The sequence below is a fragment of the Paroedura picta genome, chromosome 7 (assembly GCF_049243985.1).
Source record: "Paroedura picta isolate Pp20150507F chromosome 7, Ppicta_v3.0, whole genome shotgun sequence".
Taxonomy (NCBI): Eukaryota; Metazoa; Chordata; class Lepidosauria; order Squamata; family Gekkonidae; genus Paroedura; species Paroedura picta.
In genome coordinates, this window is record NC_135375.1 from 103,339,171 (window position 1) to 103,353,789 (window position 14,619).

Genomic DNA, 14,619 nt, shown 5'->3' on the forward strand with positions numbered 1-14,619 from the left:
CTATATCATGCTCTGCAGTCCATCAGAGTGGAACCATGTCACACGAACAAGTCAGTGTGGAAAGGTTCCCACAAGAAAGCAAGCTTGAAAGCCAATGTGTGCTGAGTTACAGTGTAACTTGGGTTCTTATGAGTTATTATGAATTTGCTTTCCATTGTGGTCTTATCCTTGACCTGAAGGGGGAACATTCCTTTGGAGTGAGAAAGGAATCCAAACTATTTCTTTCAACCTCCCCTTTGGGAACCCTATTTAGATGTGCTCTAAGGAGATGATACCTTAGTTGAATGCATGCTGTTGGATGGGGGAGTTATTATCTAATGGATGGAGGAGGAGGAAGAAGAAGAGTTGGTCCTTATATGCTGCTTTTCTCTATCCGAAGGAGTCTCAAAGTGGCTTACAGGCCTTCCCTTTCCTCTCCCCACAACAGACACCCTGTGAGGTGGGTGAGGCTGAGAGAGCCCTGATATTACTGAAGAAGAGTTGTTCTTATATGCCGCTTTTCTCTACCCAAAGGAGGCTCAAAGCGGCTTACAGTCGCCTTCCCTTTCCTCTCCCCACAACAGACACCCTGTGAGGGAGGGGAGATTGAGAGAGCCCTGATATCACTGCTCAGTCAGGACAGCTTCATCAGCGCTGTGGCCAGCCCAAGGTCACCCAGCTGGCTGCATGTGGAGGAGGAGCACGGGATCAAACCCAGCTCTCCAGATAAGAAGTCCACACCCCTAACCACTACACCAAGCTGGCTTGTGTAGTGTAGCCAGGAGATGCGAGGATTGCCTGGCTGCCAAGCAAAGGACATTCGGAGGTGGTTTGCCCTTGCCTGCCTCTGTGTCATGATGACCCAAACATTTAGAGGTCTCCCATCCATCTTATAGTCAGGGCAACCCTGCTTAACTTCCGAGATCTAAGGCCATCGGGCTTGTCCAGGTCAGGAGGGTGAGGGAGTAACAGGCTATTATCACATATGAATGAGAACATCTCTGTTTCCTCTAGGTGTTCTCTTCAGCATCGAGGTGACTTCCACCTACTTTGCAGTCCGAAACTACTGGCGCGGGTTCTTCGCAGCCACCTTCAGCGCCTTTGTTTTCCGGGTTTTTGCGGTCTGGAACAAAGATGCAGGTAAGCTGAGAGGCCTTCCCAGCCTCTGCTGTGAATACCGCCTTTCCGACACTGAGGATTCCTCCATGCAGGGCTTCTGGGTGGCTAAAGAGGGCAGGGTCCCACGAATTTGTTCCAGTCCCTTGTTGTGACGCTTTAATGCAGGGGTGAGCAATCTGCGGCCCTCCAGATGTCCATGGACTACAATTCCCATGAGCCCCTGCCAGCATTCTCTGGCAGGGGCTCATGGGAACTGTAGTCCATGAACATCTGGAGGGCCATAGTTTGCCCACCCCTGCTTTAATGCTTGCTGGTTCAGGTCCTATCCTGTTTGTCACTAGCGATCAGGGAGCCAATTTATCAGTGGGTTGTTTACGTGTTCACCAGCGGCTGTTCGGCAAGGTGCTTCACCACATTCCTTCCCAAAAGTGCAACACAAGCAGCATGTGCGTGACTCAATCAGAAATGCTGTGTTTAGTTTTTACCCCCCCACACACACTGTTTGGTATTCTTTTCAACCTCTTAGCCATGGAAGTACCACTGAAATATTTTTCAGGCGCTGAGCTTCCAGGAAATGAGGTCAGCTGGCCACACATAGAATCATAGAATCATAGAGTTGGAAGGGGCCATACAGGCCATCTAGTCCAACCCCCTGCTCAACGCAGGATCAGCCCTAAGCATCCTAAAGCATCCAAGAAAGGTGTGTATCCAACCTTTGCTTGAAGACTGCCAGTGAGGGGGAGCTCACCACCTCCTTAGGCAGCCTATTCCACTGCTGAATTACTCTGACTGTGAAATTTTTCCCCCTGATATCTAGTCTATATCGTTGTACTTTGTACCCATTACTGCGTGTCCTCTCCTCTGCAGCCAACGGAAGCAGCATCCTGCCCTCCTCCAAGTGACAACCTTTCAAATACTTAAAGAGGGCTATCATGTCCCCTCTCAACCTCCTTTTCTCCAGGCTGAACATTCCCAAGTCCCTCAACCTATCTTCATAGGGCTTGGTCCCTCCCTGCTGTGCTCCCCGTGAAGGTGGAAGGAGCCTTGGGTGGCAAAGGTTTAAATGGCCAGGGCTGCTCCCCTCCAGGCCCATCATTGGCTGATTTGGGAGGGGGTGGGACAACCTGCCCAAATAAGGGTAGAATTTTTTAACCAATTAAAAAATATTTTTCTTTCACAAGGTGGCGGGTGGGGGCTCTCTCCAGCTGCCATTTTGAATACTCCCATGCCATAGTACCATTGTGGGGCCTTTGTGGTACTGTATGGGACCTTGGTTCCATGGTTGGGAAACCTGCCTTAGACATTAATAGCTATGCATCTGTTTGGATGGGCAAGTTTTTTGTATGCATACAATTCTGAGGAAAAAAAACTTCTGCAAACTTGTTCAGTCAGGGTTTGAGTCAATCACTGCCAAACCAAACAGATGAAGTGATCAATACAGCACAACAAGACAAATTTGATGGTTGAACACATTCAGACTGCTTCCGCACTTGCAATATTGTTCGAATTTGCATTTTTAAAGAGTCGACATTTTTGTCCGTTTCTGCACTAAAATCTGCTTCTTCAGGCACAGTCTCGAATTGCCCCCTCACTTGCCCAGCAGCAAATGAATCCCCTGGAAACTTGGTTCTGTGCTTTCAAGTGGGGTCTAATTCTGGACTGCCTGATGCAGAAATGTGTGCAATCGGGTTTTTCCCCATGCATGTCATTTTGAGTCATTTGGGAACATGCCTTTCCTCGTCACCATCTTCCCTTCCCCCTACCTTCAACCCCTCTCTCCATTCCAAAAAATCTGCCCTTTTTTAAAGTGTTTGCGTTACAACACTATTTCTAACTTTAAAAAATGAAGTCTTGTACAGTAGTGTTATAATGTTATAACGTTATAACCCAGGGTTTTGTTTTTGGCCTTTTTTTGTTTACATTCAGAAACCTTTGGGGGGAGGGGGAGGCAATGAAAGGTGCAGAATGGTGGGATTAAGGGGCGCTACAAACACAAAGGTGCAAGTAGGAACCATTTGGCAAAAAAAAAACATTTTTGAAAAGCGGAAGGGAGCAAAGCATGATGGGAGGTTGCCTCCACCAGACTCAGTGCAGAAAGCATTTTGCAAATTTCAGCCTGGGAAATAAGGGGAGGAAATGCCAAATGCAGAAAGGCTAGAGTCGACTAGCAGCATCCAAAGGAAATCCAAAGCGAGGCTAAAAGAAGGTATGTCTCCTAATGCAGAAATGGTCCCTGTGTGGAATTCACAGCCTCCCTAGTCCCTTGTGGTATAGTCCTATGCAAAGTTACTCTTCGCAGGCTTAGACTGGAGCATATCCGAATAGAATTGCACATTCAGGCATTGATGTGGCAGTCAAGAGCTTCCTTCAAGTTTTTATTCAGCAGGTTCTTGGCTTGCAAAGTGAATGGGAAACCTCCGTGGGCTAACACATTTGTTTACATTAGAAATGCCTCTGCAGCAGAACAGCTTTGCTGAGTGCTGTTCTCTTTGGGTCCTCTGAGAGCTCTTTGGAAGACTTTGGAAGGCTTAAAACTCATTCCTTCCTGCCTCTGCATACTCTTTCGCACTCTGCCCCTCCCCAGTGTCTGACATATTTGATTGGCAGCTATAATAGAATCCCAGTAGAACGAGTGTACCTGTGTCAACAAGAAGTTGGCTGAGAGCTTAACTCAGTACATGCTCTGCCCTCTATACAGGAGAAGATTTCGGTCAGGGTTATTCAGGAGTGTCACTAGACTAAAAGCGTTCGAAAAACTGTTACTGGCTGTTTCATTTGGATAAAAATGTGACTTTTTTTTTTGAGCTGAGAAAATCAGTACTTAGACCAGCCTTTCTCAACTTTTCAACCACTAAGAAACACTTGATACATTCTTCAGGCTTTGGGAAAACCCAGAAGTGGCATGACTGTGCAAAATACAGTTGGGAAGCCCACCCAGGGCCTCTCCTCTTCCCACCCCCGCCAGGCCCACCAATAGCCCTTTGGGGAGGGGTGGGTAGGTTGATGTGACCATATACGGTCCAATAAATGTTTAACAATTTGTAAATATATATATAAGAGCCTCTTGTGGCGCAGAGTGGTAAGGCAGCAGACATGCAGTCTGAAAGCTCTGCCCATGAGGCTGGAAGTTCAATCCCAGCAGCCGGCTCAAGGCTGACTCAACCTTCCATCCTTCCGAGGTCGGTATAATGAGTACCCAGCTTGCTGGAGGGTAAAACGGTAATGACTGGGGAAGGCCCTGGCAAACCACCCCATATTGAGTCTGTCATGAAAACGCTAGAGGGCGTCACCCCAAGGGTCAGACATGACTCCGTGCTTGCACGGGGGATACTTTTACCTTTTACCTTTAAATATATATATACAAAATGAATTAACTCCCACCTATTCGGGAAACCCTTCCAGGGCTGTCAAGAAACTCCAGGGTAGGGTTGTGCGATTCGGCCGCTTCGTCGGCTGTTCCCTCCGGGCGCAGCCAGCGCCCGGAGGGAACGGCCGACGAAGCGGCCGAATCGCACAACCCTACTCCAAGGTTTCATGAAGCCCTGGTTGGGAAACCTGACTTAGACCATTTCCACACTGGAGGCTCTGCTCTGGGCTGCAGGCTGGAGTTTGAGCCGGGGCATGTTGCCCCGCCTTTTCCTGCCCCCGATCAGGGGAGCATTTGGCCCAGTGTACCTCATCTGTCCTAGATTTGTGCTCCCGCATGGCAAAGTTCTCAGTGCTGAAGCGGTCCTAGAGTCTCCCGGTTTCCTACAAAGGCACTCTCCTAATTTCAAATCTTCACACCAAGCGTCATGCATATAGCTTAGAGGCCTTGTCTTAGTTCCGATCTATTAATGTTCCGCTTGGAGTTACCGAATGCAGGGTATATCCATGTCACTCCAGCCAGACTTTTGGTCTGCATTCCCGCTTGCTGTTTTGCACAGACAGATGGCTTTAGGCAAATAAATTGAACCAAACTGAACTTGGGTGTTTACAGTGCGTCTATATTTCATATAAATAGCAAGAAATAGAGGATTTCAAAAGCAATTTAAGACCCATGTATGAAAATGCTATTAGACATTTCAGTGCCTGAAGAGAAAGTTCAAAATGGCCCCTCCCTCCTTCCTCTGGACTGGGGTTCTTTTTCTCTCTCAGATGGAAATGGGAAGCTGGGGGGGGGGGATGTCTGAACAAATTACCTCAAAGGTAAGGTTGGGCTACCCAAAGGTTACCCATTCAAGAAACTGAACCTTTTATCTTGGTACATGGTTCTCCAGTACCAAACAATTCCTTTTCCTTCCAGCATCTTTTCCCGGGGTTTGAATGTGATTGTAAAGCTCACGGAGATGCACTCTAAGGGAAACTGTTAGAAATGTTAATGAATTCTTGCCAGTAAAAATACCCTGGCTCTCCCGAGAGATCAGGGCCAATTCCACACACATAGGATAATGCACTTTCAATGTGCTTTGGCAGCTGGATTTTCCTGTGCAGAACAGGAAAATGTACTTCTAAAGTGCATTGAAAGTGCAGAATAGGCCCAGGTCACTTCCTTAAGGGAGTTCATTGTTAGAGAAGGTATTTAGAGGTAGCAGCACTTTAAACTGAAAATAATTAATCTATTTAAATGGAAACAAATCTATCTAATAGTAGGGATGCTAGACCTCCACTGGGGCCAGGGGAACCCCTGCTTTGGTGTTACTCCCCCCCCCCAACATTGGGGACTTCAAAAAGTGGGGGGAAATACCTTGAAAAGCAGCTGCTTTTGCAGTGATCTTGCCCCCCTCCCCAACCTCCCATACTCCCCAAGACCAGGAAGAACATCCCAACATGCTGATGTCACCTGGAAATGACATCAACATACCAGGGTCATCAGGGTGTATGTGAGATGCTCTAGGTTTTGGACAAAATGTTATGGTTTGAGGCTGATTTTTTAATCACTTTCCCCAAAATCCAGAGTCCCCCCCCCCAATATCTCCAACATGCCATTACCCAAAAATGACATCAGCATGCTAGGGTCTTCAGGGGGTGTTTGATGCTGTGGGTTTGAGGTCTGACTCTAAAGTTTGAAGCTGATTTTTTACCTTACAGTTTCCCTAAAAGCCAGGTCATCTCCTCCAACATCTCCAACATGGGGAGGGGAGCTCCCAGAAGGTTCAGCCTAGAAGTGACAAAGGGTAGCTCTAGGAATTCTGGAAACTCTATGGAAAACCACAGTTTTCAGCAGTTCATAGAGCTACCTGGATTGCACCCATCCACCCCATTTCCCTGCCCCAATCCTCCTGCCATTTTCCAGGGTCAGTCCACCGATCCCCTTTCAGCCCCCTAGCAGAAATCTGCAAGCCAGCCATATAAAAAAACATGCATACCTTTGATTTGCTCTGTAGTGTAATTTGATTCGCAAACTGAATGACTTTTACTCATATCACCCTGTTGTCCTTCTCTGTGGATGCTGACCTACTGGAAGGCAAAAAATGGCCTTCTAATAGGCATCCAATAAAATAGCACAGATATATTTACATCCTGCCCTTCTGTGATGTGACTACGTGGCTAACCAAATACCCACTTGGCAAATACCCCCCCCCCGTCTATAACAAAACATCACTGTAGATGCAGGTGGCCTATAAGCCAAAGAATTTCTCTGTGTGGAGTTGAAGAAGAAGAAGAAGAAGAAGAAGAAGAAGAAGAAGAAGAAGAAGAAGAAGAAGAAGAAGAAGAAGAAGAAGAAGAAGAAGAAGAAGAAGAAGAAGAAGAAGAAGAAGAAGAAGAAGAAGAGGAGGAGGAGGAGGAGGAGGAGGAGGAGGAGGAGGAGGAGGAGGAGGTGGAGGTGGTGGTGGTGGTGGTGGTGGAGGAGGAGGAGCTGGTGTTTTGTACCCCACTTTTTACTATGTGAAGGAGTCTCAGAGCAACTTACAATCACCTTCTCTTCCTCTCTCACAACAGACACCCTGTGAAGTAGGTGAGGCTGAGAGGTCTCTGAGAAAACTGTGACTGGCTCAAGGGCACCCAACGGGCTGCATATGGGGGAGGAGTGGGGGAATCAAACCCGGTCCTCCAGATTAGAGGCCTCTGCTTTCAACCACTTTACCTAGCTGACTCTTAGGATGCTGCTTGAGCCCGAAAACACCTGAAAACAACAATATCGCTAGTCTTCAAAGTGAGGCTGAGGCTGCCAAAGGAAAGACCTCTGGAGTCCTTTTAGTATCTGCGCCAAGATCTTGTCTCTTTTGCATGCTCCCGCCCCGTCTCCCATCATCTGTAGCTCACATTTCACATCCTCTGACGTTCTCCTTCTCCCAGCCGATAATCCCTCCTGTCTTTGTTCCCCTCCATTCCTGCAGTGACCATCACAGCCCTGTTCCGAACGAACTTTCGAATGGACTTCCCTTTTGACCTCCAGGAGTTGCCGGCCTTCGCTGTCATAGGGTAAGCCCAAAGGGAGGCTGCTAAGTGCGGGGCGGAAAGGATCAGAGGCAGACCCTGTTGAGAAGCCTTGCCTGCGAAAGGAAGCTGGGGCTCTCCGGAGGGGCCCGGGAGGCAGTGCTAAAACCCGGCCACAATCCCAGTGCTTGGACAGCACAATCCCAGTGCGGTCTTAGTAGGACTCATTTCAGTACAGGAGTGTGAGGCTGATTGTTAGATGAGAAAGCCTGCCAGGCCTCTGCCCCAGGGGAACCAGATGCAAAAGGCAGTTTTATCCTAAAAGTTTTATGGGGGGGTGCGTTGTTGCCAGATCCAGGTTGAGAAAATCCTGGAGATTTGGGGACAGGGCTCAGGGAGGGCAGAGACTTCAGTGGGCTGCGATGCCATAAAATCCACCTTCCAAAGCATCCATTTCCTCCAGGGGAATTGATCTCTGTAGTCTGGGGATGTTGGAATTCCTGGGGTCCCCCAGGTCCCACCTGGAGGCTGGCATCCCTACGGTTTCTGCCAAGCGGGTCTGTTGCACCCCTGCATGGAAAAATGCCTCTGTCCCAAGTACCGTCTTCTGTGCAATGAGCTCAGGAATCCAGCTGCCCTTCTTGGCGTTTGGCCACCCCCATTTGCTCTAAGCAGAGGTGAACAGTCTGGATTTTGTTGTGCTCTCCAATTTCGGGAGCTGTGGAGCACGGGCATCCAAATGGGCCGCTCGGCTCAAGTCCGAGGCTAGGCAACCCTGAGGGCTGCTATTCATATAGCAGGGTTAACACCACCCTCCAGGGCGATCTGTGGAAGATGGGAGGATGGGGCTGCCAGCTCCAGTTTGGGAAGCTCCTGGAGATTTGGGAGTGGAGCCTGGGGGCTGCAGTCCCATCGATCCCACCATCCAAAGCATCCGTTTTCTCTAGGCCCTAAGGCAGCCTTTCTCAACTTTTTGCCATTGAAAATCCGCTGAAACTTTCTTCAGGTTTCAAGAAATCCCAGAAGTGGCACAATTGGGCAGAATGTGGTTGGGGAGCAGAGCTGGGGTCCCTCCCCTTCCCCGCCCCCCAAGCACATTATTGGCCATCTGGGGGGGGCAGTCAACCATATACAGTCATGTCACCTGATAAATGAACAACGATATATAGTATAGAATCATAGAATCATAGAGTTGGAAGGGGCCATACAGGCCATCTAGTCCAACCCCCTGCTCTACGCAGGATCAGCCCTGAGCATCCTAAAGCATCCAAGAAAAGTGTGTATCCAACCTTTGCTTGAAGACTGTCAGTGAGGGGGAGCTCACCACCTCCTTAGGCAGCCTATTCCTATTATATAAATTAATTTATATAAATCTATAGTAGATAAATAAATTAACTCCCACCTATTCAGGAAACCCTCCAGGCCTGTCAAGAATCGTCAGGGTTTCACAGCCCCCTGTTTGAGAGACCCTGCCCTAGGGGAACTGATCTTTGTAGTGTGGACGTAGGTAGTAATTCTCTGAGATCTCCAGGTCCCGCCTGAAGGATGGCCTTCCTGTTGCTGTCAGAGCCTTGGGACTTTTGTTGCCTGCGATGACTATCGAAAAAGCACGATGTATACAATGAATAATTGAATTAATGAATTGAAATGAAGCTGGTCAAGTCCTGGGCTAATTATGTTCCCCTCCACCGTAGGATCTGCTCTGGCTTCCTGGGAGCCTTTTTTGTTTACTTCAATCGGCAGGTGGTTTTGTCTGTCCGGCGACATACCGCACTGAGCAAATTCCTTACCAAGTAGTAAGTATGCTCTCGACCAGTTATTCTCTTTGAGGTGAACAGGGGGGCAGCTCTCTTGTGCTGCTGTAGGCAAGGCTGAGCATCGGGCAAGAGTGAAAGCTCTTCTCTGTTCACTGTTCTCAAGGTTATATAGATAGGTGGCCGGAGATATTACGCATTTGTTCCTATCTGATGCTAGAAAGCCCGGGGAATTTCTTGGGCAATTCCGCACAATGGGCAATTTTGCTAAGTCTGAGCGCTATTGAAAAGCTCTTGCTACCACTGTATTGAGAACGCACATGCCTTTTTCGGAAGTGTTGCAGGTTGTTCTCAAGAGTCAAGTGGTTTTTTTAAGGGGGAATCCACTTTTGTGCTCTCCAATCCACTTTTGTGGATTCCCCGAAAATCGCTACAACGAAGTGATTTTTGCGGGAGTGTTTCAGGAGTGTTGCAGATTGTGTACAATGTCGTGAATAACGCAAAATAACGCAAAATAAATAGCATTACACAATGGTAACACTTCGGCAACATTAGCGCTGTGCGGAATGGACCCTTAGGTCCTCTTGCCAGTCTGTATCTTTGATGTTTTTGCCCTAAGATGTTTTTGGCCTGTTGTAGATTTAGCTTAAGTACTAGACCTATTGACATTGAGGTTTGGATGGGAGACCTCCAAGGATTTGGGTGGTAGTTCTTCCGAGGACCACTAGGGGTCATGACGCAGAGGCAGGCAATGGCAAACCCCCTCTGAATGTCCCTTGCCTGGCAGCCAAACAATCTTCAGATCTCCTGGCTCTATACTTCACGCGATAAATGAGTAAAGAAATAGCCCTGCTGATGTGGCATTCCATGTTAAGAGATCAGCTTGCCTTATGAGCCACCTGACTTTGTCCCTCTTTCTCTCTTTCTCTCTCTCTCTCTCTCTCTCTCTCTCTGTCTCTCTCCAGCCGCCTTATCTATCCAGGAGTGATAACCTTCTTGATAGCATCTCTGACATTTCCTCCAGGCTTCGGGCAGTTTATGGCTGGAGAGGTGAGACTGCTGTTCTGCTCGTAAGGTGTCCCTTGTCAGTTCCCTAGAACAGTGGTCCCCAACCCGTGGGCCACGGCCCGGGGCCGGGCCGTGAAGGCCATGGCGCCAGGTCGCGGCTCCCTCTTCCCGCCCCCCCGCAGTAAAAAACTTCCCAGGCCACAAGCTTGCGGCCCGGGAAGCTTCTTACTGTGGGAGGGGGGGAGAGGGAATCAGGGCCACTCCCACGCATTGCACATGCATGGCCAAAATCGCGCATGCGCAATTTCGGCCGTGCATGGTGCATGCATGGCATGCACGGCATGCACGACATGCGTGGCCTGGCCGCAGGCATGGCCGCGCATGCAAGGCATGCGCAGGCGGGCAGTTGCCCTGCCGGTCCCCAGCCTCAAAAAGGTTCGGGACCACTGCCCTAGAATGTAGACTGTTAGTTCTCAACATAATGTATCAGTCTTTATTAGATGTTGCAGCCATAATGTTATTACAAGCTGTAACGTTATTATAACATCAAAAAGGAAGCTAAAATAAAAGAACAAGGGTCACAACAATAAACTTCAAGAAAGAATATGCACTATCATGAACGCACACAGCAATGACCAAAAACATAAAAGTCCAAACCGTAAAAATGCAATATAGAAAAAATGAATCGGATTTCAGTTTTAAATTCCCTCGACATTTCCTTCCATAAATTTCTTTCTTGATTTAATTGAGAAAGGTGTAATGTGTCTTTGCATCTTCCTCTTCTAACAGAAGCTGGCTGAAGCAAAAGAACCCCATTCTCCATTGCATGGCGGCTCGATCAATCCAGCAGGCCTCCTGCTCTGTCCCTTGCTCAAAACCAAAGCAGTGGCTATCCCAGGTGCCTTTGCATTCAGTCTGGGAGGTTGAGGGGTCCTGCCTTTTGAAAGGGTGCGCCATCCAACTATTTCTGCCCAAGGCAGACCGGCCAGCTATGCTATCCTCCTGAGCTCCCACCCTGTCTATTACAATCATTCCAGGAGAAGCTGCTGCGCAATACTGCTGGATCTGGCAGCAGTAAGCTAATGCCAGGGGGCGAACCCTACGGTGAGCCCATCCAGTAATACTCCCAGCAGTCAATCAATAGGGGACTGCTGGGATGAAAGCTGCTCCGATTACTTAACAAGGGATTGCATGAACTGGCTGCCTTTTTGCACACAGCGAGGAAGGGAGGTTTACTACGGGAACAACTGAGCAGAATATGGAACGGCTGGGAGGGTCCCAAGCACCTCCAACATGCTCAGGCAAAAAGGCTTCCATGGGTACGTTGGAAGAATGGGAGGGTCAAATACGGTTGGGGAGGGATCTGAAGATCTTCCTGGAATTAGAATGGATCTGGAAACTACAGCAGCCTTTCTCCACTTTCCTACTGTTGAGAAACCCCTGAAACATTCTACCATTTCCGAGAAACCCTAGAAGTGATGCAATTGTGCAGAATATGGCTAGAAAGTAGAGCTGTGTACATGCCCACTTGGGGCCTCTCCCCTTTCCACCCCCTCACGGCCCATCATTGGCTGTTTTGGGAAGGGGGGTGGGTCAACATGACTATATGTGGTCATATCACCCGATAAAAGAGCCTCTTGTGGCGCAGAGTGGTAAGGCAGCGACATGCTGTCTGAATCTGTCTGCCCATGAGGCTGGGAGTTCAATCCCAGCAGCCGGCTCAAGTTTGACTCAGCCTTCCATCCTTCCGAGGTTGGTAAAATGAGTACCCAGCTTGCTGGGGGGTAAACGGTCATGACTGGGGAAGGCACTGGCAAACCACCCCGTATTGAGTCTGCCATGAAAACGCTAGAGGGCGTCACCCCAAGGGTCAGACATGACTCGGTGATTGCACAGGGGATACCTTTACCTTTTTATCACCTGATAAACGTTTAAGAAATTTTAAAAATATATATTAAATTAACTCCCACCCATTTGGGAAACCCTTCCAGGGCTGTCAAGAAACCCCAGGGTTTCACAAAACCCTGGCTGAAAAAACCTGGACTGGAAAGATCAATTCCCCCTGGCGAAAATGGCTGGAGATCTCCCGGAATTACCACTGATCTCCAGACTGCACAGATCAATTTCCCCGAGAGAAAATTGCTCCCTTGGAAGTTGGAGTCTATGGTAGTGTGCCCTGCTATGATTCTTCCCTTCTCCAGGGCCCATCCTGTCCTGCATAGTGCAGGGGGTTGGACTAGATGACCCAGGGAGTCCCTTCCAACTCTATGATTCTATGATCCTCAAATCTTTAGGAACATCCCAGTCCGTAGCCAGCAACACTAGCCTCAAACTTAGCTGGGTGGATCCGGAAGGCAGAAGCCATCGTTTTTTGGAGGATGCATGTGTGCTGTGACAAAATAAATAGTTACATCAGAACTCATTGCAACGATGACCCAGATCTGACAACAACCGCAGCTAAATGCTGGTACCGCATAAATTATGCAAATTAAACAAAATATCTCCCTGCTTTTACATTCTCTGGCTTTTGCCTGGCAATTGCCCACACACTTCAACGTACCTTCACAACCATCAAGGGCTTGGAAGGTAATAGTTCTTTAAAATGAAAACTCAGAACATCAGGGAGTTGCAGACTGAAGGCTTTGTCCCACTCTGCTAACTTGCCTGCAGGTCTGCAAGTTTAAAGCTTTTCTCCAGCCTAAAGAGCCTTCCTCTGATGGAAAAATCTCAGAACAGGAGTCCACTTTGGGGGAGGAAAGCTTCTTAGGCCAGCCAAAAGCTTTCAGCTCAGTTAAGAACAGTAGATAAGATTCAAGAAAATGCTGTTCTCTCTTTGCAGTTGATGCCCAGAGAGGCCATTAGCAGCCTCTTTGATAACTACACTTGGGTCAAGCACACAGAAGACCCCCAGATCCTGGGGAAGTCTGCGGTCTGGATCCATCCCAAAGTCAGCGTGTTTGTAATCATCCTCCTCTTCTTCCTCATGAAGGTCTGTCTGAGAGCATGAGTCGTGTGCAAAGTGCCAACAGAGCTCTTAACCCTATAGTTTTCCTTTGGCAGGTGTAGAGAGTTGAGATGTGCATGGGGGAAAAATTGGTACTTTTCAGATTCGGGTTGAATCGATTTGGCCAAATCTGAATCACCCGAATCACTGGTTTGGATTCAAAAATGCAAATTTGGCCGAATTGATTCTGCACCGTTACTACTATGGCACCATTAAAGGCACAGCTTCCACAGCAGAGTGTCAATCCACACCTAGATGTTCCAGGTCCTGGGTGGGGGAGAAGAAGGCAGAAAGGACTGGTGACTTCCACTGAAGAAATCCCAAAATCTGGCCCATTACATGGAAGAAGAAAGGGCCATGCCAGTCCACCTTCCTGATGCTCCAGCCAGATGTCTTCTTAAATTTTCCAGTGACTTTACAGCATCATGGCTTTCCTTTGTGATTAAACCACCTCCAAACCAAACTCTGAGCAGGTACTTTTTAGAAGTGCAGGGAGGAAGACAGGACCCCAAAGCCCTTTATTGCAGGCATGTGAGCGGCGGGATCCTTACAAACCATAGGTTTATTAAACATTCCAGAACAACTTTATGCGCATCTTTGCTAGATAGAATAGTGTGGAAAAGGAGTGGTGTAAGGGGGTGGCTAGCAAATGCTGCAGGGGAAGCGCTGATTGACATTCTCTCCAAAACACTGGTTGGTCCTCTGTTCCCATTTTCTCCACCCCACCCATATGTGGATGACTTGCATGGATTCCCCTCACTGCTTTCCTGCTTCCCGACGCCTGCAACACCCTCAGCCACACCACACCTGTCTCAGGCTCACCTCAGACCATTCCTGACCAAACAGACTTTCCGGCAGAGCCATGTGAGACGCCAATACCACACACTAACGGTTGCTGCCTGTCCCCTCTGTCCTAGTTCTGGATGTCTGTCGTCGCCACTACCATGCCGATCCCCTGCGGAGGCTTCATGCCTGTGTTTGTGCTGGGTGAGTCTTCATTTCTTCCGGGGGATTTGACATGGGTCAGGATGGTAACGCAGTGGGCAAGGAAACGCGAAGCCGTGTGGGAAGTGAGGTAGCCAGGCCCTTGGCTCCCTTTCCCTCTTGGCACCTTTCGGGGAAACCCATTAACACACCCGCTTCTCATTTCCCTGCTCCTCCTCACATGCCAGCCATTGCCCACAGTGCTGGGTTGTGCGACTCTAGTTTGAATGGATCCAGCTTGAACTTCCTTCGCGTCTAGTCAGTGCGAAGAATCCCCTTTCCTCTAGCTGCAATACAGATCTTTTGAGCTCGTGGGAGTAGAATATGGCCATTTTGCTTCTTCTCCATGTATTTATCTTTAGACTAGTCTCTCGACGATCTTCAAATATCAGCATAGAATCATAGAATCAT

The 14,619-nt window shown here is 48.5% G+C and overlaps 1 protein-coding gene across 1 annotated transcript in view; it reads left to right on the forward strand.

Moving 5' to 3' along the window:
* Positions 1 to 14,619, forward strand: part of CLCN1 (chloride voltage-gated channel 1) — an 88,196-nt gene that overhangs the window by 56,459 nt on the left and 17,118 nt on the right. The window contains exons 8-13 of the mRNA XM_077345855.1: positions 994 to 1,119; positions 7,419 to 7,503; positions 9,153 to 9,254; positions 10,178 to 10,262; positions 13,060 to 13,209; positions 14,142 to 14,211. Coding sequence (XP_077201970.1) covers positions 994 to 1,119; positions 7,419 to 7,503; positions 9,153 to 9,254; positions 10,178 to 10,262; positions 13,060 to 13,209; positions 14,142 to 14,211 — 618 coding nt within the window. The remainder of the gene's footprint in view (positions 1 to 993; positions 1,120 to 7,418; positions 7,504 to 9,152; positions 9,255 to 10,177; positions 10,263 to 13,059; positions 13,210 to 14,141; positions 14,212 to 14,619) is intronic.